Source organism: Phyllobates terribilis, unplaced genomic scaffold (assembly GCF_046119375.1).
Source record: "Phyllobates terribilis strain yellow unplaced genomic scaffold, ASM4611937v1 Scaffold_1__5_contigs__length_1240528914, whole genome shotgun sequence".
NCBI classification, from domain to species: Eukaryota; Metazoa; Chordata; class Amphibia; order Anura; family Dendrobatidae; genus Phyllobates; species Phyllobates terribilis.
The window spans coordinates 1,215,805,427-1,215,829,607 of NW_027362761.1; the positions used below are offsets into that span (position 1 = coordinate 1,215,805,427).

At 51.1% G+C, this 24,181-nt stretch overlaps 1 protein-coding gene across 2 annotated transcripts; it reads left to right on the top strand.

The window, feature by feature from the left end:
* Positions 1 to 6,867: 6,867 nt before the first annotated feature.
* On the top strand, positions 6,868 to 19,938 carry ANKRD53 (ankyrin repeat domain 53). 2 transcript variants are annotated; one of them, XM_073649693.1, is made up of 6 exons: positions 6,868 to 7,018; positions 10,565 to 10,764; positions 12,775 to 12,939; positions 13,105 to 13,225; positions 13,499 to 14,102; positions 19,135 to 19,938. In XM_073649693.1, exons 1-5 carry the CDS (start codon positions 6,920 to 6,922, stop codon positions 14,069 to 14,071), a joined length of 1,158 nt encoding a protein of 385 aa, XP_073505794.1. In that variant the 5' UTR covers positions 6,868 to 6,919; the 3' UTR covers positions 14,072 to 14,102; positions 19,135 to 19,938. The 2 variants fall into 2 exon arrangements, with proteins under 2 accessions (XP_073505794.1, XP_073505783.1); XM_073649682.1 differs by lacking the exon at positions 19,135 to 19,938 and having other exon boundaries at positions 13,499 to 18,388.
* The last annotated feature ends 4,243 nt before the right edge of the window (positions 19,939 to 24,181 follow it).

Here is a 24,181-nt window from a genome sequence, read left to right on the forward strand (position 1 = left end):
TAGCCCCCAGACCAGGCCCCTCATCACCATGCTTTATACTGCTCTTTTCTCTAAGCCACACCCAATTGTACAAAAGTGTCAAGTACCCATAATCAGTAGGTCATAAAGGGGGTCCTGGGGCCTCATAGCAATGGGTTTATGGGCCAAAAAACTCTTGTGATTGTGCCCGTTGGGGCCCAAGGGGTTAACAAACTACTGTGATCAGAGTCGGCTCCAATCACAGCAGTTACTGGCCGATGTCTGCTGTGTAAAACAGCCGGCAACCTCACGGTGTATGTAGTGCGTACACGGGGTATGTAGCGGATACACGGGGTATGGAGTGGATACACGGGGTGTGGAGCGGATACACGGGGTATAGAGCGGATACACGGGGTATAGAGAGGTTACACGGGGTGTAGAGCGGGTACACGGGGTATGGAGCGGATACACGGGGTATAGAGCAGATACACGGGGTATGGAGCAGAAACACGGGGTATGGAGAGGTTACACGGGGTGTAGAGCGGGTACACGGGGTATGGAGCGGATACACGGGGTATAGAGCAGATACACGGGGTATGGAGCAGAAACACGGGGTATGGAGAGGTTACACGGGGTGTAGAGCGGGTACACGGGGTATGGAGCGGATACACGGGGTATAGAGCAGATATACGGGGTATGGAGTGGATACACGGGGTATGGAGCGGATACACGGGGTATGGAGCGGTTACACGGGGTGTAGAGCGGGTACACGGGGTATGGAGCGGTTACACGGGGTATGGAGCAGGTTTACGGGTATGGAGCGGATACATGGGGTATGGAGCGGATACACGGGGTATGGAGCAGGTTCATGGGTATGGAGCGGGTACACGGGGTATGGAAAGGTTACACGGGGTGTAGAGCGGGTACATGGGGTATGGAGCGGGTACACAGGGTATGGTGCGGTTACACGAGGTTTGGAGTGGGTACACGGGGTATGGAGCGGTTACACAGGGTATCGAGCGGTTACATGGGGTATGGAGTGGGTACACGGGGTATGGAGCAGGTACACTGGATATGGAGCGGGTACACTGGATATGGAGCGGGTACACTGGGTATGGAGCTGATACACGCGGTTTGGAGCGGATACACGCGGTTTGGAGCGGATACACGCGGTTTGGAGTGGGTACACGGGGTATGGAGCGGTTACACGGGGTATAGAGCAGATACACGGGATATGTAGCAGAAACACGGGGTATGGAGAGGTTACACGGGGTGTAGAGCGGGTACACGGGGTATGGAGCGGATACACGGGGTATAGAGCAGATACACGGGGTATGGAGCAGAAACACGGGGTATGGAGAGGTTACACGGGGTGTAGAGCGGGTACACGGGGTGTGGAGCGGATACACGGGGTATAGAGCAGATATACGGGGTATGGAGTGGATACACGGGGTATGGAGCGGATACACGGGGTATGAAGCGGTTACACGGGGTGTAGAGCGGGTACACGGGGTATGGAGCGGTTACACGGGCTATGGAGCGGATACACGGGGTATGGAGCAGGTTTATGGGTATGGAGCGGATACATGGGGTATGGAGCGGATACACGGGGTATGGAGCAGGTTCATGGGTATGGAGCGGGTACACGGGGTATGGAAAGGTTACACGGGGTGTAGAGCGGGTACATGGGGTATGGAGCGGGTACACAGGGTATGGTGCGGTTACACGAGGTTTGGAGTGGGTACACGGGGTATGGAGCGGTTACACAGGGTATCGAGCGGTTACATGGGGTATGGAGTGGGTACACGGGGTATAGAGCAGGTACACTGGATATGGAGCGGGTACACTGGATATGGAGCGGGTACACTGGGTATGGAGCGGATACACGCGGTTTGGAGCGGATACACGCGGTTTGGAGCGGATACACGCGGTTTGGAGTGGGTACACGGGGTATGTAGCGGTTACACGGGGTATAGAGCAGATACACGGGGTATGGAGCAGAAACACGGGGTATGGAGAGGTTACACGGGGTGTAGAGCGGGTACACGGGGTATGGAGCGGATACACGGGGTATAGAGCAGATACACGGGGTATGGAGCAGAAACACGGGGTATGGAGAGGTTACACGGGGTGTAGAGCGGGTACACGGGGTATGGAGCGGATACACGGGGTATAGAGCAGATATACGGGGTATGGAGCGGATACACGTGGTATGGAGCGGATACACGGGGTATGGAGCGGTTACACGGGGTGTAGAGCGGGTACACGGGGTATGGAGCGGTTACACGGGGTATGGAGCGGATACACGGGGTATAGAGCAGATACACGGGGTATGGAGCGGATACACGGGGTATGGAGCAGGTTCATGGGTATGGAGCGGGTACACGGGGTATGGAAAGGTTACACGGGGTGTAGAGCGGGTACATGGGGTATGGAGTGGGTACACAGGGTATGGTGCGGTTACACGAGGTTTGGAGTGGGTACACGGGGTATGGAGCGGTTACACAGGGTATCGAGCGGTTACATGGGGTATGGAGTGGGTACACGGGGTATGGAGCAGGTACACTGGATATGGAGCGGGTACACTGGATATGGAGCGGGTACACTGGGTATGGAGCTGATACACGCGGTTTGGAGCGGATACACGCGGTTTGGAGCGGATACACGCGGTTTGGAGTGGGTACACGGGGTATGGAGCGGTTACACGGGGTATAGAGCAGATACACGGGATATGTAGCAGAAACACGGGGTATGGAGAGGTTACACGGGGTGTAGAGCGGGTACACGGGGTATGGAGCGGATACACGGGGTATAGAGCAGATACACGGGGTATGGAGCAGAAACACGGGGTATGGAGAGGTTACACGGGGTGTAGAGCGGGTACACGGGGTGTGGAGCGGATACACGGGGTATAGAGCAGATATACGGGGTATGGAGTGGATACACGGGGTATGGAGCGGATACACGGGGTATGGAGCGGTTACACGGGGTGTAGAGCGGGTACACGGGGTATGGAGCGGTTACACGGGCTATGGAGCGGATACACGGGGTATGGAGCAGGTTTATGGGTATGGAGCGGATACATGGGGTATGGAGCGGATACACGGGGTATGGAGCAGGTTCATGGGTATGGAGCGGGTACACGGGGTATGGAAAGGTTACACGGGGTGTAGAGCGGGTACATGGGGTATGGAGCGGGTACACAGGGTATGGTGCGGTTACACGAGGTTTGGAGTGGGTACACGGGGTATGGAGCGGTTACACAGGGTATGGAGCGGTTACATGGGGTATGGAGTGGGTACACGGGGTATGGAGCAGGTACACTGGATATGGAGCGGGTACACTGGATATGGAGCGGGTACACTGGGTATGGAGCGGATACACGCGGTTTGGAGCGGATACACGCGGTTTGGAGCGGATACACGCGGTTTGGAGTGGGTACACGGGGTATGGAGCAGTTACACGGGGTATGGAGCGGTTACATGGGGTATGGAGCGGATACACAAAAATGCTCTTTTTTTTCCCTTAACATTTTTAGGGACTTTTTTAGACAAAAAGTCCCATGTTCCGCTACAATGTAAAATTTGCTCAAAAATTCCAGCCGAACATAAAATTACTCTGGGGAAACTGGAGGACAGAGGGGAGGGAGGGACCGGAGGATAGAGGGGAGGCAGGGACCAGAGCAAGGGACCAGAGGATAGAGGGGAGGGACTGAAGGATAGCGGAAAGGGAGGGACTGGAGGATAGAGGGGAGGGAGGGACCGGAGGAAGTGACTGGAGGATAGAGGGGAGGGACTGGAGGATAGAGGGGAGGGAGGAACCAGAGGATAGAGGGAAGGGAGGGACTGAAGGATAGCGGAAAGGGAGGGACTGGAGGATAGAGGGAAGGGAGGGACTGAAGGATAGCGGAAAGGGAGGGACTGGAGGATAGAGGGGAGGTAGGGACTGAAGGATAGCGGAAAGGGAGGGACTGGAGGATAGAGGGGAGGGAGGGACCGGAGGAAGTGACTGGAGGATAGAGGGGAGGAACCAGAGGATAGAAGGGAGGGAGAGACCAGAGGATAGAGGGAAGGGAGGGACTGCAGGATAAAGAGGAGGGAGGGACTGGAGGATAGAGGGGAGGGACTGGAAGATACAGGGAAAGGCGGGACTGTAGGATAGAGGGGAGGTAGGGACTGGAAGATAGAGGGAAGGGAGGGACCGGAGGATAGAGGGGAGGGAGGGACTGAAGGATAGAGGTGAGGGACTGGAGGATAGAGGGAAGGAAGAGACTGGAGGATAGAGGGGAGGGAGGGACTGGAGGATAGAGGTGAGGTAGGGACTGGAGGATAGAGGGGAGGGAGGGACTGGAGGATAGTGGAGAGGGAGGGACTGGTGGATATTTGTGGGGCAAAAATATCACCACTTTTTGAAAATCACAATCGATTCGGTCGTGAACATCTGGATAACAAAAAACACGCTCAAGATGGTGAACATAAAATAAAAAAACAAAGAAAATAGATTTAAAAAAGGTGCAAGTTAATAGAACAATAAGGTGCAAATGACAAACAAGCGAAAAGACCAAAAAGTAGAAAAAAAAGGGCACAAATAAAATAATGATGATGGTACTCCTCTAAATCTTTTTCTACATGACCATGGGCCAATTCATTAGTTGTGTTTCTCACTTTTCCTTTTTTGTCTTGTGTTACTCCTTGATGATTTTTTGTGTCAAACTCTTCAAAATGGCAAAATTCATGAATTTTGCGTAAAATAAAAAATGCTCTTTGGACCCTATTTATTATTGCATTTTGCGCCTTTCTTGTCTAATTTTTGGTGTTGGTCGCCTCATTCTTCTTTAATTGGCGCCTTTTGTAAAGTCCATTTATACGTGTTCTTTTTTATTGTTCGCTACTGTAGGGGGGAGGAATTGGTTTTTCTGATGTTTCTCGGCTGATTCATCAATAGCAACTTTTGAAAAAGTCCCAGCATTTTTCGCACGAATATTCTCCAGTCCTCCCCTGCAGTGATTTTATGTAAGTCTGGATTTTTTTTGCCAATTTTATAACATTTTAGTAGTACAAGCGATGTTTTGCGCTAAAAAGTAAAAAAATAAAAATGTTTTTATTTTGATCAAAATTTATGAACTGCGGGCGTGCTCTGTTTTGGCACAAAAATTGTCAACGAATGCCACTAGACAGAAAAAATCAAAGTAACTTTAAAAATTTGGCCCTAAGTATAGCATAAGTATATCCTGTAACTTGACCTGCTGTCCCTCTGAATGTTATAACCTGCTGCCCTTCTGGCTGTTATAACATGGTGACTTTCTGCCTGTTAGGACCTGCTGCCCCACTGGCAGTCATTATCTGCTGCCCCTCTGGCTGTTATGATCTGCTGCCCCTCTGGCTATTATGGTCCACTTCCCCTCTGATTGTCATTATTTGCTGCCCTTCTGGCTGTTATGGTCTGCTGCCCCTCTGGCAGTCATTACCTGCTGCCTCTCTGGCTGTTATGATATGCTGCCCCGCTGGCAGTCATTACCTGCTGCCCCTCTGGCTGTTATGATCTGTTTCCCCTCTGGCAGTCATTACCTGCTGCCCCTCTGGCTGTTACGATCTGCTGCCCCTCTTGCTGTCATGATCTGCTGCCCCACTGGCAGTCACTATCTGCTGCCCCTCTGGCTATTATGGTCCACTTCCCCTCTGATTGTTATGATCTGCTACCCCTCTGGCAGTCATTACCTCCTGCCCCTCTCGCTGTTATGATCTGCTGCCCTTCTGGCTGTTATGATCTGCTGCCCCTCTGGCTGTTATGATCTGATTCCCCTCTGGCTGTTATGATCTGCTACCCCTCTGGCAGTCATTACCTCCTGCCCCTCTGGCTGTTATGATCCGCTGCCCCGCTGGCTATTATGGTCCACTTCCCCTCTGATTGTTATGATCTGCTACCTTTCTGGCAGTCATTACCTCCTGCCCCTCTGGCTGTTATGATCTGCTGCCCTTCTGGCTGTTATGATCTGCTGTCCCTCTGGCTGTTATGATCTGCTTCCCCTCTGACTGTTATGATCTGCTACCCCTCTGGCAGTCATGACTTCCTGCCCCTCTGGCTGTTATGATCTGCTACCCCTCTGGCAGTCATGACTTCCTGCCCCTCTGGCTGTTATGATCTGCTGCCCCTCTGGCTATTATGGTCCACTTCCCCTCTGATTGTTATGATTTTCTGCCCTTCTGGCTGTTATGATCTGCTGCCCCTCTGGCTGTTATGATCTGCTGCCCCTCTGGCTGTTATGATCTGCTTCCCCTCTGGCTGTTATGATCTGCTACCCCTCTGACAGTCATTACCTGCTGCCCCTCTGGCTGTTATGATCTGCTACCCCTCTGGCTGTTATGATCTGCTACCCCTCTGGTTGTTATGATCCACTGCCCCGCTGGCAGTCATTACCTGCTGCCCCTCTGGCTGTTATGATCTGCTACCCCTCTGGCTGTTATGACCTGCTACCCCTCTGGTTGTTATGATCCACTGCCCCGCTGGCAGTCATTACCTGCTGCCCCTCTGGCTGTTATGATCTGCTACCCCTCTGGCTGTTATGATCTGCTACCCCTCTGGTTGTTATGATCCGCTGCCCCGCTGGCAGTCATTACCTGCTGCCCCTCTGGCTGTTATGACCAGTTATCATTCCCGCTCGCTCTGACGTTAGGGGTCCTTTTGTAGTAGGACCGCCCACTGGACTCCTCACTCCAGAGCGAGCAGGAATTCAAATGATTACAATGCTAAATGTTTCCTTACAAACCTGTACACCTGTACATGAGTCTCCGCTCCTCCTTCTCTGTAACGCTGATCAGACGCCATGCTTAATGTGACAGGTTCCAAAAAGTTATTAAAAGTTTTTGTATGAAATAACCTGCACTTTTTATTGCAGAAAATCCACAGTGTTCCCCCCCCCCCAATCCCCTGAATCCAGGGAGGAGCAAAACAAACCGTGGACATGGACCAGGAGCAGTTAATGGCAGCCTCCATCGGGAACATGGACTGGCTGCAGCTTTGTATGAAGGAGTCGGACTCTCAGGTCAAGGCCGACAGATATGTAAGTGTCAGCTCTTCTGCCAAGACGACGTCATTACATAACGAGGGTCTGGCTGTGTTCTATGCCTGCGCCTCATACTAAACGCTGTGGATTGAAGGCAGCAAATCTCAGCTAATCCGCTCCGCCCCAGTAATCTGCGGCCATCTGTCCTCGTTACATTATATGATTTGAGAACAGCGTCATGTTTACATAAAGGATGATCGCTTAATGAGACGCTGGCGGGAGACATGGAACTAACGCTGGTGGAGGTAATCTTCACAATATGGCGCCCACCATTAGAACAATACAGCTCCCGCTATAGCTGCAATCAAAAAAACTTCCACCTTGATTGCAAATTCCACTTATCAGTAAAATGTACAATCTTTCTGCTGCTTACAATATAAACCAATGTAAATAGCTAAAAACAACTAATCTATCACGTGGTTCCTCCAAATTCAGCAAAAAAATGCCTCCTATACTGACTCCTTCAGTCTCAGAATTATTCACCTCCTTTCACCAGCATCTTTAACTTAGCAGTGCACATCTGGATACTATGCCCTGTTGCCGGCCCCCTCTAGCTGTTATGACCGGGTGCCCCTCTGGCTGCTATAACCTGGTGACCCTCTGACTGTCATGATCTACTAACCCTCTGGCTGTTATGAACTGTTGTCCCTCTGGCAGTTCCGACCCAGCGCGCCTCTTGCTATTAGGACCTGCTGCCCCTCTCGTTGCTATGACCTGTTGTCCCTCTGGCAGTTATGACCCAGTGCCTCTCTTGCTGTTAGGACCTGCTACCCCTCTTGCTGTTAGGACCTGCTGCCCCTCTTGTTGTTAGGACCTGCTGCCCCTCTTGCTGTTAGGACCTGCTGCCCCTCTTGCTGTTAGGACCTGCTGACCCTCTTGCTGTTAGGACCTGCTGTCCCTCTTGCTGTTAGGACCTGCTGTCCCTCTTGCTGTTAGGACCTGCTGCCCCTCTTGCTGTTAGGACCTGCTGCCCCTCTTGCTGTTAGGACCTGCTGACCCTCTTGCTGTTAGGACCTGCTGCCCCTCTTGCTGTTAGGGCCTGCTGCCCCTCCGGCAGTTATGACCCAGTGCCCCTCTTGCTGTTAGAACCTGCTGCCTCTGTTGCTGTTAGGACCTGCTGCCCATCTTGCTGTTAGGACCTCCTGCCCCTCTTGCTGTTAGGACCTGCTGCCCCTCCGGCAGTTATGACCCAGTGCTCCTCTTGCTGTTAGGACCTGCTGCCCATCTTGCTGTTAGGACCTGCTGCCCCTCTTGCTGTTAGGCCCTCCGGCCCCTCTTGCTGTTAGGACCTCCTGCCCCTCTTGCTGTTAGGACCTGCTGCCCCTCCGGCAGTTATGACTCAGTGCCCCTCTTGCTATTAGGACCTGCTGCCTCTCTTGCTGTTAGGACCTGCTGCCCCCCTTGCTGTTAGGACCTGCTGCCCCCCTTGCTGTTAGGACCTGCTGCCCCTCTTGCTGTTAGGACCTGCTGCCCCTCTTGCTGTTAGGATCTGCTGCCCCTCTTGCTGTTTGGACCTGCTGCCCCTCTTGCTGTTAGGACCTGCTGCCCCTCCGGCAGTTATGACCCAGTGCCCCTCTTGCTGTTAGGACCTGCTGCCCCGCTTGCTGTTAGGACCTGCTGCCCCTCTTGCTGTTAGGACCTGCTGCCCCTCTTGCTGTTAGGACCTGCTGCCCCTCTTGCTGTTAGGACCTGCTGTGACTATCAGCCACTCAGTGATGCATCTGTGGGATATCAGCTGAAGGTCTCCGTGGCTGTGATGACGCTGCTCCCGTGAAGACCAACCTATGGTTGTGCAGGACACAGAACAAATGGTCAGACGATTGCAGGTTCAATCCCCCAAGCGGACTAAATAATAAAGTTAAAAAATTAGTTTTTAAAAATATTTGGAAAAAAAACCCCTCTTCCCCCAATTAAATATAAAGAATAAAAATAAATAAATGAAAAAAGAGAACAGATCTGGTATCGCCACTGCCACAAAACTCCAGTCTATCAAAATCTAAAATGAATTAAGCTGCACAGTAAAAGCCATAAAGAGCACAATATCCAGACACAAGGACTGAGTTTTTTCGTCAACCTAACAAAAAAAATTTAATAAATCTACTCCAAATGGGATCAGTAAAAATGTCAGTAAAAAACGAGGCCCCACAGCTCCACTGACCGAGGGATGAAAACATCACAGCTCCACTGAGCGAGGGATGAAAACGTCACAGCTCCACTGACCGAGGGATGAAAACGTCACAGCTCCACTGACCGAGGGATGAAAACGTCACAGCTCCGCTGACCGAGGGATGAAAAGGTCACAGCTCCGCTGACCGAGGGATGAAAACGTCACAGCTCCACTGACCGAGGGATGAAAACGTCACAGCTCCGCTGAGCGAGGGATGAAAACGTCACAGCTCCGCTGGGCGAGGGATGAAAACGTCACAGCTCCGCTGACCGAGGGATGAAAACGTCACAGCTCCGCTGAGCGAGGGATGAAAACGTCACAGCTCCGCTGAGCGAGGGATGAAAACGTCGCAGCTCCGCTGAGCGAGGGATGAAAACGTCACAGCTCCGCTGACCGAGGGATGAAAACGTCACAGCTCCGCCGAGCGAGGGATGAAAACGTCACAGCTCCGCCGAGCGAGGGATGAAAACGTCACAGCTCCGCCGACCGAGAGATGAAAACGTCACAGCTCCGCCGACCGAGGGATGAAAACGTCACAGCTCCGCCGACCGAGGGATGAAAACGTCACAGCTCCGCTGACCGAGGGATGAAAATGTCACAGCTCCACTGAGCGAGGGATGAAAACGTCACAGCTCCACTGAGCGAGGGATGAAAACGTCGCAGTTCCACTGAGCGAGGGATGAAAACGTCGCAGCTCCACTGAGCGAGGGATGAAAACGTCACAGCTCCGCCAACCGAGGAAACGTCACAGCTCCACCGAGCGAGGGATGAAAACGTCACAGCTCCGCCGAGCGAGGGATGAAAACGTCACAGCTCCGCTGACCGAGGGATGAAAACGTCGCAGCTCCACTGAGCGAGGGATGAAAACGTCGCAGCTCCACTGAGCGAGGGATGAAAACGTCACAGCTCCACTGAGCGAGGGATGAAAACGTCACAGCTCCACTGAGCGAGGGATGAAAACGTCGCAGCTCCACTGAGCGAGGGATGAAAACGTCACAGCTCCACTGAGCGAGGGATGAAAACGTCGCAGCTCCACTGAGCGAGGGATGAAAACGTCACAGCTCCACTGAGCGAGGGATGAAAACGTCGCAGCTCCGCCGAGCGAGGGATGAAAACGTCACAGCTCCACTGAGCGAGGGATGAAAACGTCACAGCTCCGCCGAGCGAGGGATGAAAACGTCACAGCTCCGCCGACCGAGGGATGAAAACGTCACAGCTCCGCTGACCGAGGGATGAAAACGTCACAGCTCTCACAGAATGAGACAGAAAACTGATTTGTTTTTTATTTTTTAACAAATTTTTGAACTTTTTCGCCTTTTAAATAACAAAGGAACTTTACAAGTTTGGTCTGAGGGTGATTCTGTTGCTTTTGGCAGGGGTTCACCGCGCTGCACATGGCGGCCATCCACAGCCACCTCCGCTGCCTGAGACTGCTGCTGGAGGACCACCGCATGGACGTGAACGCGCCCAGCACGTATGGATGGCGAGCGCTGCACCTAGTGATGAACCAGAAGAGCGGGCGCCGGGCTCTGCCATGTCTGCAATACCTGCTGCAGCGCGGAGCCGACGTCAACGTGTGAGTCACCACATACACAACGTCTAGAGAGTAAGGGAAGCCCCCAAAATAAGGAGAGACCCCCGAGCAGTAACATGTCCCCAGCCAGAATCCATACGTAATCAATAGACCCTCCACTGTATACCTCACCAAGGATGTTTTGCAGCAGCTGAGGTGTGTATGATGAGGTTCTGCAGCAGCTGAGGTGTATGATGATGTTCTGCAGTAGCTGAGGTATATGATGAGGTTCCACAGAGGCTGAGGTGCATGATGAGGTTCCACAGAGGCTGAGGTGTAGTATGAGGTTCTGCAGCAGCTGAGGTGTATGATGAGGTTCCGCAGCAGCTGAGGTGCATGATGAGGTTCCGCAGCAGCTGAGGTGTATGAGGAGGTTCTGCAGCAGCTGAGGTGTATGATGAGGTTCTGCAGCAGCTGAGGTGTATGGGCAGGTTCTGCAGCAGCTGAGGTGTATGATGAGGTTCTGCAGCAGCTGAGGTGTATAATGAGGCTCTGCAGCAGCTGAGGTGTATGATGAGGTTCTGCAGCAGCTGAGGTGCATGATGAGGTTCCACAGAGGCTGAGGTGCATGATGAGGTTCCGCAGCGGCTGAGGTGTATGATGAGGTTCCACAGAGGCTGAGGTGAATGATGAGGATCCGCAGCGGCTGAGGTGCATGATGAGGTTCCGCAGCGGCTGAGGTGCATGATGAGGTTTCGGAGCGGCTGAGGTGTATAATGAGGTTCTGCAGGAGCTGAGGTGTATGATGAGGTTCTGCAGCAGCTGAGGTGCATGATGAGGTTCCACAGAGGCTGAGGTGTATGATGAGGTTCCGCAGCGGCTGAGGTGTATGATGAGGTTCTGCAGCAGCTGAGGTGTATGATGAGGTTCTGCAGCAGCTGAGGTGTATGATGAGGTTCTGCAGCAGCTGAGGTGTAGTATGAGGTTCCACAGAGGCTGAGGTGTATGATGAGGTTCTGCAGCAGCTGAGGTGTAGTATGAGGTTCCACAGAGGCTGAGGTGTATGATGAGGTTCCACAGAGGCTGAGGTGCATGATGAGGTTCCACAGAGGCTGAGGTGCATGATGAGGTTCCACAGAGGCTGAGGTGCATGATGAGGTTCCACAGAGGCTGAGGTGTATGATGAGGTTCTGCAGCAGCTGAGGTGTATGATGAGGTTCTGCAGCAGCTGAGGTGTAGTATGAGGTTCCACAGAGGCTGAGGTGTATGATGAGGTTCTGCAGCAGCTGAGGTGTATGAGGAGGTTCTGCAACAGCTGAGGTGTATGATGAGGTTCTGCAGCAGCTGAGGTGCATGATGAGGTTCCGCAGCAGCTGAGGTGTATGAGGAGGTTCCGCAGCGGCTGAGGTGCATGATGAGGTTCCGCAGCAGCTGCTGTGTATGATCAGGTTCCGCAGCAGCTGCTGTGTATAATGAGGTTCTGCAGCAGCTGAGGTGTATAATGAGGTTCTGCAGCAGCTGAGGTGCATGATGAGGTTCTGCAGGAGCTGCTGTGTATGATCAGGTTCTGCAGCAGCTGAGGTGTATAATGAGGTTCTGCAGCAGCTGAGGTGTATGATGAGGTTCTGCAGCAGCTGAGGTGTATGATGAGGTTCTGCAGCAGCTGAGGTGTATGATGAGGTTCTGCAGCAGCTGAGGTGCATGATGAGGTTCTGCAGCAGCTGAGGTGTATGATGAGGTTCCGCAGCAGCTGAGGTGTATAATGAGGTTCTGCAGCAGCTGAGGTGTATGATGAGGTTCTGCAGCAGCTGAGGTGTATGATGAGGTTCCGCAGCAGCTGAGGTGTATAATGAGGCTCTGCAGCAGCTGAGGTGTATGATGAGGTTCTGCAGCAGCTGAGGTGTATGATGAGGTTCTGCAGCAGCTGAGGTGTATGATGAGGTTCCGCAGCAGCTGAGGTGTATAATGAGGTTCTGCAGCAGCTGAGGTGTATGATGAGGTTCTGCAGCAGCTGAGGTGTATGATGAGGTTTGGTCTCTACTACATACAGATCCAATATGTTTATTTATTTAGGAGGAGCCAGAACGGCAGCACCCCCCTGCACCGGGCCGCCAGCGCGGGTCTGGAGGATTGTATCGTGGTCCTGGTGGACGCTGGAGCCGACGTCCACGCTGAGGACACAGAGGGCAACAAACCCATCGATCTGTGCCACCTCTGGTGCCGACGATCTTCCGCCAGGTCAGTGAGAAATTGGATTGGCTACAATGGACAGTACCACTCACAATAGGATTAGATACACTAGACGGTACCACACGATATAATCAGATACACATTCTCAGCCACCTCCATTACCCACGTTAGTCCTCCCGTCTTCCTCCATGACGGTCGCCCTCCTCCATGTAGGTTCCTCCGCAGTGCCATGTGGAAGAAAGACAAAGAGGACTTTGCCCAGGAAATGAAGAAGATGGAGAAGATCAAACAAAACATTGAGGAAACAGAAGAGGGCGCCATACTAAAGACACAGGTGGGTTTGGCCTTCACTGAGGGTCAGTAAATGTTCAGGACCCCTGGGGGTGGCGTAGTTTGGCAAGGACCCCTCATCTCTACGCCAGAAGTGGTGGCGTCAGGGCTTTATCAATGTACCCAAGGTCCAGGATGGGACCAAGCCCCACCGTGAGGCCACCATTCCTGTGTGTAGACCCTCATAATGGGACAAGGTGGGACTTGTAGGCCCCTTCTTTGGAAAGCTTTCTTCCTCCATAGAAGCAGTAACCTAATTTCCGCTTTCCTTCAGCAGATTCCTTCATGCAATTTCCCCAAAACTAAGAATCTGACGGAAGAGTTGAACAGGATTAGCTTAAAAATGGAAACTTTGCCAAAGTCGGCACCAGCTCCTCAGCGAACGTCCTCCAGAAGTAGCAATAAATCTCCAAAGACTCCAAAGAATTCTTTTTGGAACTTAAGCACCAAACCGCAAACATCGCCAACCGTATGTATTAACCGGTTACCGGCGCTGTGGCAGGGCGTCTACCCAGAAGAGGTCACCGGAAAGGACTTCAGCTCCCGAGTATTACTCACTAAAGATGAACAGGGGCAACCACAAATCCAGACCTTACAAGGCCGAGTCTTCTCTCCACCAAGTCTGCCCCGTGAAGTCATTGAGAGGAGCCTGTTCCAGCAGAGAAGACCTCAGGAGAGGATACGAGCTCCCAAAGATTTCAAAGCCACTCACGTCTTCGATGTACCGAGAAAGCAACAGTCCAACGAAGCTCGCAAGCCAGCGTCAGAAATCTCTTATCACCTAAGACGGGACCTTGACATCAAATTCAGGAAGCCACATCGATGGCCGCTGATGGCCGATCTCCTGTAGCCAAGGGAGGGAGAGTAAAAGACGGATTTTGGTAAGACCTTACCTGTAAAATCCTTTTCAGCGAAGGAAGGAAGGGAGACACACACATTACTAGTGGCAGGCGGAGCCCACATAGGATAGAACACCTCAGATTAAAAAAGAGTGTTGTCCGGCCCCTCCAGCTTGGGCTCCTCCTACTCCAGCTCTCCAGTCCGTACACAAGCTAAGGAAGAGCAAATATCACCAGCGGAGCAACATAACCCCTTCTGAAGAACTCAGAAAAAACAAGAGACAGGTTATGCAAATAACAGAAAAAACCACACAGCCCCAGGTACTACTCACTGGACCTGACCACTGCGATGAGCTGGCAATGCTGGAACAGAGCCTTAGCGCGCCGACCCCAGCCCAGATAACCGCCATCAGAGAAGGGTCACGCCGCATCTGAAAACACAACAACACACTTCTGCCATGGGAGGGAGCTGTGTCTCCCTTCCTTCCCTCGCTGAAAAGGATTTTACAGGTAAGGTCTTACCAAAATCCGTCTTTCAGCAGCAGATGGAAGGAAGGGAGACACAGTCATTACTAGTGGGACGTCCCAAAGCAGTCCAGAAATTAAGGGTGGGAAAAAACCAACAGAGGCAGAATCCCAACAACCTAGAAAAATGCGCAACTAGCGCTAAATACAAGTTAACGATAACTTAAACTACAGCCGCCTGCAGGACCCTACGTCCTAAGGCTGCATCAGCGGAAGCACTGACGTCCACCTTATAAAACTTTGTAAAAGTGTGGACGGAGCGCCAGGTAGCCGCCCGGCAGAGTTGAGCTGCCGAGGCCCCTTGATGAAAAGCCCACGACGAACCCACAGCTCTCGTGGAGTGAGCTCGAATCTTAATTGGACAAGATTCGCCCTTGAGTCGGTAAGCCTCTAAAATGGCCGACCGAATCCATCGAGCTATAGTGTCCTTGGAAGCTCGTTGACCACGCAGACGACCTGCTGGAATCACAAACAGAGAGTCCGATTTCCAAAAACCTTGAGTAATAGACAAATAGAACTTCAAAGCCTGCACTAAATCCAATGAGTGCAAGGCCCGTTCCTTCGCATTCCTCGGTTCCGGACAGAGCGAGGGCAACACAATATCCTGGTTAACATGAAATTGTGACACCACCTTAGGTAGAAAGTCGCCCCGTGTGCGAAGCACCACGCGATCCGGGAGAAACTCCAGAAAAGGAGGCGAGCAAGAAAGAGCCGCCAGTTCAGAAACCCTTCTCAAAGAGGTGACTGCCACTAAAAAGGCAACCTTCCAAGAAAGCAAAGAAAGGCTAACGGAGTCCATAGGCTCAAAAGGCCCATGTTGAAGAGCCTCCAAGACCAGATTGAGCCGCCAAGGGGACACAAGCGCCTTCCGCGGCGGAAACTGACGGGTTACCCCGCGAAAAAAGGAACGAACGTCCCTACGCGAGGCGATAGCCTTGCGAAACAGCAAGGACAAAGCAGAAACCTGACCCCTCAGAGTGCTAACTGCCAAACCCTTGTCCAGGCCATACTGCAAAAAAAGGCCAACAAATTGGGAATGGAAAAAATCCTCGGGTTCCTTGAAGAACCCGAACACCATGAAAAGAAGGCCTCCCAAGTCTTGTGATAGATCCTAGTAGTGGCAGGACCCCTGGCAGCTCGCAGAGTGGCAATGACTTCGGCTGAAAAACCTTGACGAGTCAAGATTTCGGTCTCAAGAGCCACGCCGTCAAACGCAGAGACTTCAGGTCCGGATGACGAACGGGCCCTTGTGTTAACAGGTCCGGGCGAAGAGGGAGAGTAAGTGGAGGCGCAGCCAGAAGCGACACCAGCGTCGAGAACCACGTCCTCCTTGGCCAGTCTGGGGCTACTAACATAGCCGGGACTCTTTCCAGTCTGATCCGACGCAACACCAGAGGAAGTAAGGATATCGGCGGGAACACATAGATTAGCTCGAATTGGTCCCACGGAGCCACCAGAGCATCCACCGCCACAGCCTTCGGGTCCTTGTACCTGGACATGAACGTCGGTAACTTGGTGTTGAACCTTGATGCCATCAAATCCACTTGAGGGGTTCCCCAACGGGAGCACAGCTGTGCAAAAATTTCTGGGTGAAGACTCCATTCTCCGGGATCCACCTTCTCGCGACTGAGGAAGTCCGCCGTGATATTCTGAACTCCCGGAATGTGAATCGCAGAGATGGCTGGCACCTTGGCCTCGGCCCATACCAGGATCCGAGACACTTCCATCATGAGCCTGGAGCTCCTCGTTCCACCTTGATGGTTGATATACGCGACCGCCGTCGCGTTGTCTGTCTGCACTCGGACTGGCAGACCGTTTAAAGGGACCGTCCAGTGTTGGAGGCAAAGGAAAATCGCCCTCACGACCATACTCCCTGAATCCAGAGATCGTTCCAGACACCCCCCCAGCCTGACAGGCTGGCATCGGTGGTTATGACCGACCACCTCGGAAGGAGGAAGGACTTCCCCAGGGATAACGCTTCCGGACGTAACCACCATTCTAGAGACTCTCGCACCCTGTGGGAGATGATGACACTGCGATCCAGCGAAGCCTGTGATCGATCCCAACGGTTCAGAATGTGCATTTGGAGAGTCCTGGAATGAAATTGGGCAAACGGAAGTGCCTCCATTGACGCCACCATCAAACCCAAAAGGCGCATACACCTTCGAAGGGACATTGCTGTCGAAGACTTCATAACCTGTACATGTCGAAGAAGACTTGCTTGCTTGTCTGGAGGCAGGGACACCACTGCTCGTACCGTGTCGAAATGCATCCCCAAAAACAGGATTGACTGCGACGGTTCCAGAGACGACTTCTTCCAATTGACCAGCCACCCGAAGTCCTCCAGGAGCTGAAGGGATAGATTGCGAGCCGTCACCACCTCCTCCTTTGAGGACGCCACAATCAAAAGGTCGTCCAGGTAGGGAAGAACCGTAACCCCCTGTCTTCGAAGGATCGCCATGAGAGGTGCCAGAATTTTTGTAAAAACTCTGGGCGCCGAGGCCAACCCGAATGGTAGGGCCACAAACTGGAAATGGTCCTGACCTATGGCAAAACGAAGGAAGCGTTGGTGGGCCCTTCCGACGGGAACATGCAAATAAGCGTCGCGAATGTCGATTGACACCAAAAAGTCGTTCTGTGACAGGGCCGCCACAACCGAGCGAAGCGACTCCATGCGGAATTTCCGGGTGCGGACATGCCGATTCAATCTTTTGAGATCCAGAATGGGGCGAAATTTGTCCTCCTTTTTGGGGACCACAAAGAGGTTTGAATAAAACCCTCTTCCCCGGTCCTCCGGCGGAACTGGTACCACCACACCCTTCAGCAGAAGGGAATCGACCTCCTGCCGTAGAGCGGCAACTAGCTCGGGCTCTGACGGAATGCGAGATCGGCAAAACCTGTCCGGGGGTCGAGAAAGAAACTCTATGAAGTAGCCTGCTGACACAACCCGCGTTCGAATTGGAGCAGGCGACCCCCCACTCGAGAGCCCTCCAGTGAAAACCTGGCGTCAGTCCGCCTTAGCGGGCTTTTTGTCAGCTTCCCGCTTGTCTTGACGGAAGCTCTGTTTCCAGGGAGTGCGGGATTTCTGAGAAGCCTTTTTTCCTGAAAAAGAGGGACGACCCGATCCCCAAGAGGGCTGACCGGACCGTCCCCTGGACCGGAAGGGTAATGGCCGCCGCGCTGTGAGGAGAGAGAAGCCGGAAGAGGAGGGGCAGGAGAAAACGCGCGCTCAGAGCGCTTCCTGCCCGCGAAAGACCGGGAAGGCGCAAAGCCACGCCCCCCGCCGGCTTAAAAAAAAAAAGCGCGCGCGACTCCTCCGCTCTCCGCTCCTGCCCCGCTTCCATGTCCTGCAGGCATCCACCTGCGGACAAAAAAACACAAGTCACCACCTGAATACATGTAGCAGCGGCTGCCGCAGCAGCCGCTGAAGCACTCAAAACACATTAACATGCTGAGTACTCACCCAGCTGAGCGCCACAGGGACCCCCAGGGATTTGTGGCGCTGTGCCCAAGCTTCCCCCCAGGGCGGAGAACGCAGTGACCCCAGATGCGCGGTTTGCGTCCCCGCCAGGGAAGCATCCCTCATCCTCCGGGGCCGGCAGGGTTCTGCAGGGACCTCTCTCAAAGGGTAATGCAGATCCGCCAAGGGAGGGGTGGGGGTCCAGCAGCGCTGAGACCCCTGAGACCTCAAGACCACGGGGGTCCAAGTCTCTGTCCGATAAAAATAAAAAAATTTTCTGAGGAGCTGCTTCCAGCAGCGACCATCCTCTGTGACCTCAAATTTTAGACTGGAGAGCTGGAGTAGGAGGAGCCCAAGCTGGAGGGGCCGGACAACACTCTTTTTTAATCTGAGGTGTTCTATCCTATGTGGGCTCCGCCTACCCACTAGTAATGACTGTGTCTCCCTTCCTTACATCTGCTGCTGAAACCTTCTTGCCCTAGTGGCTTTCCTTGCAGCTTCAGACTTTTCTTATGTAGATGTTGGTTGTCGAGGATGGTGCTGCTTCACTAGCTCTCATGTATCAGCACAACCTACTTACTGGTCCAGTTTCCTCTCCTACAGGCCATAAGAGACCTCCTCTCCCTTGCAGAGGTCTGCTGTGTATTCTGTCTATACTAATAAACGTCCTGTGTAACGTCTCCCGCTACCACCTCACGGTCTGCCTATCCACACTCTCTGCAGTACAGCCTGTGTGATCTGCCCTCCTTAAATGCTTTCTTCCCTCTCCACACAGTTATCTCCTATATCAATACTTCTCCCCATTGGGAAAAGGAAAGCAGAGACAAACGACACAGCCAGCACACTGTGTGCGGTTAGATGTAAGTTACAAGCTGGACAACCAGCTATATACAGGAGGTACACAGACTTTACAGCAGCAAAACTGAAGGATTGTTTTAACGTAGACCATTTGCTTAATTTTACATTTAGGAAGCAAATAAACTATTACAAAAAAACCTCTGTGCCAAAACGATCTGCCCTCTCTGAAGACTTGGATGCTTTCTTCCCTCTACACTCTGATCTTCTGTAATCATTATTCTCATTCTTAAGGCTTTTTCTTATACTGGGAGAAGAGCAGAAACAGCCAGACACTGAGATATCAATTTATGTCACAAGCCACAGGGCAACCAGCTATGTACAGGAAGAACACAGTCTACAGCAGCAAGATGGAATGGTTGGTTTAATTTAAACTATCTAGAAATTAGCTTTATTTTTCATTTAGGAAGCAAATAAACTAAACTTTTCCCTGACATTTTGAAAAGGAGCTACCTTCACTAGAAGAATGAAGGTTTAGTGGCAAAAGCCGGCCAGGCTTGAAAATGTGTGTTATTAATGGTAGAATGTCTACAGGATGAAATTGCAATATATTAATGGCCAGATGATGAGCAGTGGGAGGATACATGGATCTTGTAGGGTGTTACAAACATAATGCTAAAGTTGCAAATAAATAATAATAAAAAAAAAATGAATGCAAAGGCGACCTGCCCTCCCCGAAGACTTGAATGCTTTCTTCAACACTCCGATAAATTCCTCTCCTCATTCGTACTACTTTTGCTAACATTAGAAGGAAAGTCGGCGGAGCCAGACACTGCATTATGGTATATATGTAACAATCTGCAGCACAACCAGCTATGTGGCCATTTAGAAAAGGTGCTTAATTTTAAATTTAGGATGCATGTTCCATCTCCACACTCCAATCTGCTGCATACTTTCTTCTCATTCCTACTGAAGGCGAGAAGACACGGACAGACAGATTTCAAATTTATGTCACAAGCCGCAGGACAACCAGCTACGTACAGTAGTAAGCACAGACACTACAGCAGAGAGATGGAAGGATTATGTCAAAGTGGACTATTTAGAAATGTGCTTAATTTTACATTTAAGAAGCAAATAAACAATTTGAAAAAAATTCTGTGCCAATGCAATCTGCCCTCGGTGAAGACTTGGATACAGGGCTGTCGCCAGCACCCGGGTAAGTGACAGGGCCCTGGACCATCAGGGGGGGCCCACTGACTGTCGGGTGCCCGGGCTGATCCCCCAGCACCTGTACAGGACCGCCAGCGTTGCTTGATTGCCGGCATCTTCACCAGACATGGCCACACGCTGTGGATCTGTGTCTGGTAGTAATGACACAGCCGCACGCTGTGCGGCTGTGTCTGGTAGTAATGACACGGCCGGGACGACACTGCACCTTTAATTGTGCTTGTGTGTCGCCTCTGCCGCGTCATTACTACCAGACACTGGCGCAGTGCGTGCGGCCATGTTTGGTGAAGTGCCGGCAATCAAACAGCGCCGGCGATCCTGTACAGGTGCTGGGGGAACAGCCCGGGCTCAGACGGCGAGGGGGCACCTCTGGTGGTCCAGGGCCATGTCTGTGACACACGCGCTGACGGCTCTGCACAGTCACATACCTGAGGAGCTGGACGGGACAGAGGCCGGGGGCAAGTGAGCAAGGCTTGTTGCCAGCTTCCCCAATCCCCATATTAAATATATTTCTAGTGTGTGTGTGCGTGCATGTATGATGTGAATGTCTGTGTATGTCAGTATGTATGACTGTGTGTATATATATATATATTTGTGTTTTTAAGAACGTGTTCAAATATGTACGTATATCTGTATTTGCACGTATCTGTGTATGTTTGCGCATGTGCATATCTGTGTACCATGTGCATGTATGTGTGTGCATGCCTGCGTACTGTGTACGTGTGTGCATGTCTGCATATATGTGAACGTGCATGTCTGTGTACGTCTGCATGTATGCGTGCAAGTCTGCGTACTGTGTACGTGTATGTGTGCGTGCATGTGTGCGTGTTTGCGTACTGTGTGTGTCTGCGCGCATGTTTGTATATGTGAAGGATGAGGGGACAGCGTGGGCTGTGTTGAGGGGGCAGACTGGGCCCTGTGTTGCATACCTATATTTCTCTGCCGTATTTGTGCATCATGAATCGCGGTATGTGTTAAAGGGGCCCACAGAGTCTTTCGCCAGGGGCCCACAAAAACCTGGAGCCGGCCCTGCTTGGATGCTTTCTTCTCTCCCCCTCTGATTTGCTTTCCCTCTACATTTTGATATTTCTATACCAGAAGCGCAAATTTAGCCAGACACTGAGAGATCAAATTTATGTTAAAAGCAGCAGGACAACCAGCTATGTACAGTAGGTGCACAGGCTCTACAGCAGAGGGAAGGATTGTTTCAATGTAGACTATTTAGAAAGTTACTTAATCTGACATTTAGGAAGCAAATATACACCGTGTTCAGAATTATTAGGCAAATGAGTATTTTGATCACATGATATTTTTTATACATGTCGTCCTACTCGAAGCTGCATAGGCTTAAGAGCCAACTACCAATGAAGTAAATCTGGTGATGTGCATCTCTGTAATGAGGAGGGGTGTTGACTAATAACATCAACACCCTATATAAGGTGTGCTTAATTATTAGGCAACTTCCTTTCCTTTGGCAAAATGGGTCAGAAGAGAGATTTGACGGGCTCTGAAAAGTCCAAAATTGTGAGATGTCTTGCAGAGGGATGCAGCAGTCTTGAAATTTCCAAACTTTTGAAGCGTGATCACCGAACAATCAAGCGTTTCATGGCAAATAGCTAACAGGGTCGCAAGAAGCGTGTAGGCCAAAAAAGGCGCAAAATAACTGCCCATGAATTGAGGAAAATCAAGCGTGAAGCTGCCAAGATGTCATTCGCCACCAGTTTTGCCATATTTCAGAGCTTCAACGTTACTGGAGTATCAAAAAGCACAAGGTATGTGATACTCAGGGACATGGCCAAGGTAAGGAAGGCTGAAAAACCACCACCTCTGAACAAGAAACATAAGATAAAACGTCAAGAATGGGCCAAGAAATATCTTAAGACTGATTTCTCAAAGGTTTTATGGACTGATGAAATGAGAGTGACTCTTGATGGGCCAGAGGTTGGATCAGTAAAGGGCAGAGAGCTCCACCCCGACTCAGACGCCAGCAAGGTGGAGGTGGGGTACTGGTTTGGGCTGGGATCATCAAAGATGAACTTGTGGGACCTTTTCGGGTTGAGGATGGAGTGAAGCTCAACTCCTAGACCTACTGCCAGTTTCTGGAAGACAACTTCTTCAAGCAGTGGTACAGGAAGAAGTCGGTATCGTTCAAGAAAAACATGATTTTCATGCAGGACAATGCTGTATCACATGCATCCAACTACTCCACAGTGTGGCTGGCCAGTAAAGGTCTAAAAGAAGAAAAAATAATGACATGGCCCCCTTGTTCACCTGATCTGAACCCCATAGAGAACCTGTGGTCCATTATAAAATGTGAGATCTACAGGGAGGGAAAACAGTACACCTCTGGGAGCAGTGTCTGGGAGGCTGTGGTGAGATCTACAGGGAGGGAAAACAGTACACCTCTGGGAGCAGTGTCTGGGAGGCTGTGGTGAGATCTACAGGGAGGGAAAACAGTACACCTCTGGGAGCAGTGTCTGGGAGGCTGTGGTGGCTGCTGCACGCAATGTTAATCGAAAACAGATCAAGCAACTGACAGAATCTATGGATGGAGGCTGCTGAGTGTCATCATAAAGAAAGGTGGCTATATTCATCACTAATTATTTTGGTTTTTGTTTTTGCATGTCAGAAATGTTTATTTCTAAATTTTGTGCACTGATATTGGTTTACCTGGTGAAAATAAACAAGTGAGATGGGATTATATTTGGTTTTTATTAAGTTGCCTAATAATTCTGCACAGTAATAGTTACCTGCACAAACAGATATCCTCCTAAGATAGCCAAATCTAAAAAAACCCCACTCCAACTTCCAAAAATATTAAGCTTGGATATTTATGAGTCTCTTGGGTTGATTGAGAACATAGTTGTTGATCAATAATAAAAATAATCCTCTAAAATACAACTTGCGTAATAATTCTGCACATAGTGTACTAGACTAGACTTTGTTACATTTGAAACAAAAAGAGCTGATTTCATTGGATGAATAAGTATGAAGACGTATCGGCCAGAAGTCTTATGTTTTCGGTTTCATGGGGGCGTTATAACCAGATCATTATCACAAGTGGATCTCCAGAACACAGCTTTCTTGTAGGCGATCGAGTTGATCCCTTGATGTCAGCGCTTTACCCTCAGGTAGGACAATGAGCCACGAGGGTCGTACAGTCATGGATCGTCTCCAGGACGTCGAAGGCCGGTTTCCTCTCCTCCGCAGCCTTCACCATCCCCAGGTCTTAATCCTATAAGATCATCTTTAGGATCTTCAGAAAACGTCAATACTTTTCTGTAATCTCCGGCAAGTGATCCTGTGCGCGTGGGACAAGATTCCCGCAGAACGATTCCATCACCTTGTGGAATCTGAGCAGCGACTGATGACAGCGGTTCGGGGAAGCTGAAGGAGACCCGTTCGGTGTAGGTCACGTCTGGCACGGTTTAATCACTTATAAATGATAACATCTTACTGAGATACTAATACCCCGAGCGCAAGACCAGGAAAATGACCAAATTAATTGTGGGTAAAGGTAGGGTGAAAGGTGAAAAGTTTACAGGCAGCTTAGTCTGTAAGAAGATCACTGTGCAGCCAATCCCTCATCTATCGATCGTCACATGCCTTAATGCCAGCGTCAATCTGCTGCGGGTAAAGCCGTCATCTATGTAATGGAGCAGTTATGGAAATTTTGCAAATGACTGACTCAGGATACCAGAATACTATAAAAAGTGCAATAAAGCATCAGGTCATCACATTGAAAAAAAAATTAAAGTCTACCGCTGGACTGCAGAATCCTTAAAGGGAATCTGTCAGAAGAAAATCACCCCCCAAATTAATAATATGAGCACGTAACTCTTTCCAAGTCAAGTCCAGCAATACCTTTACATGGCCGGTCCGTTCCTCTTGTTACTGGGAAATCAGCATTTGAATGATATGAGGATGAAGAGCTATGGTAGATCTGAAGCCTCCGTCACTCCAGCTCTATTCCTCGCCCAGTGCCGCCTTTTTCTACCTGACTGACGGCTCCTTTGCCTTAAGTCACACAGCACTGAGGCTGTCAGTCAAGCAGGAGGCGGCGGCGCTGGGCAGGGAATAGAGCTGGAGTGAAGGAAGTTTCAGATCTACCATA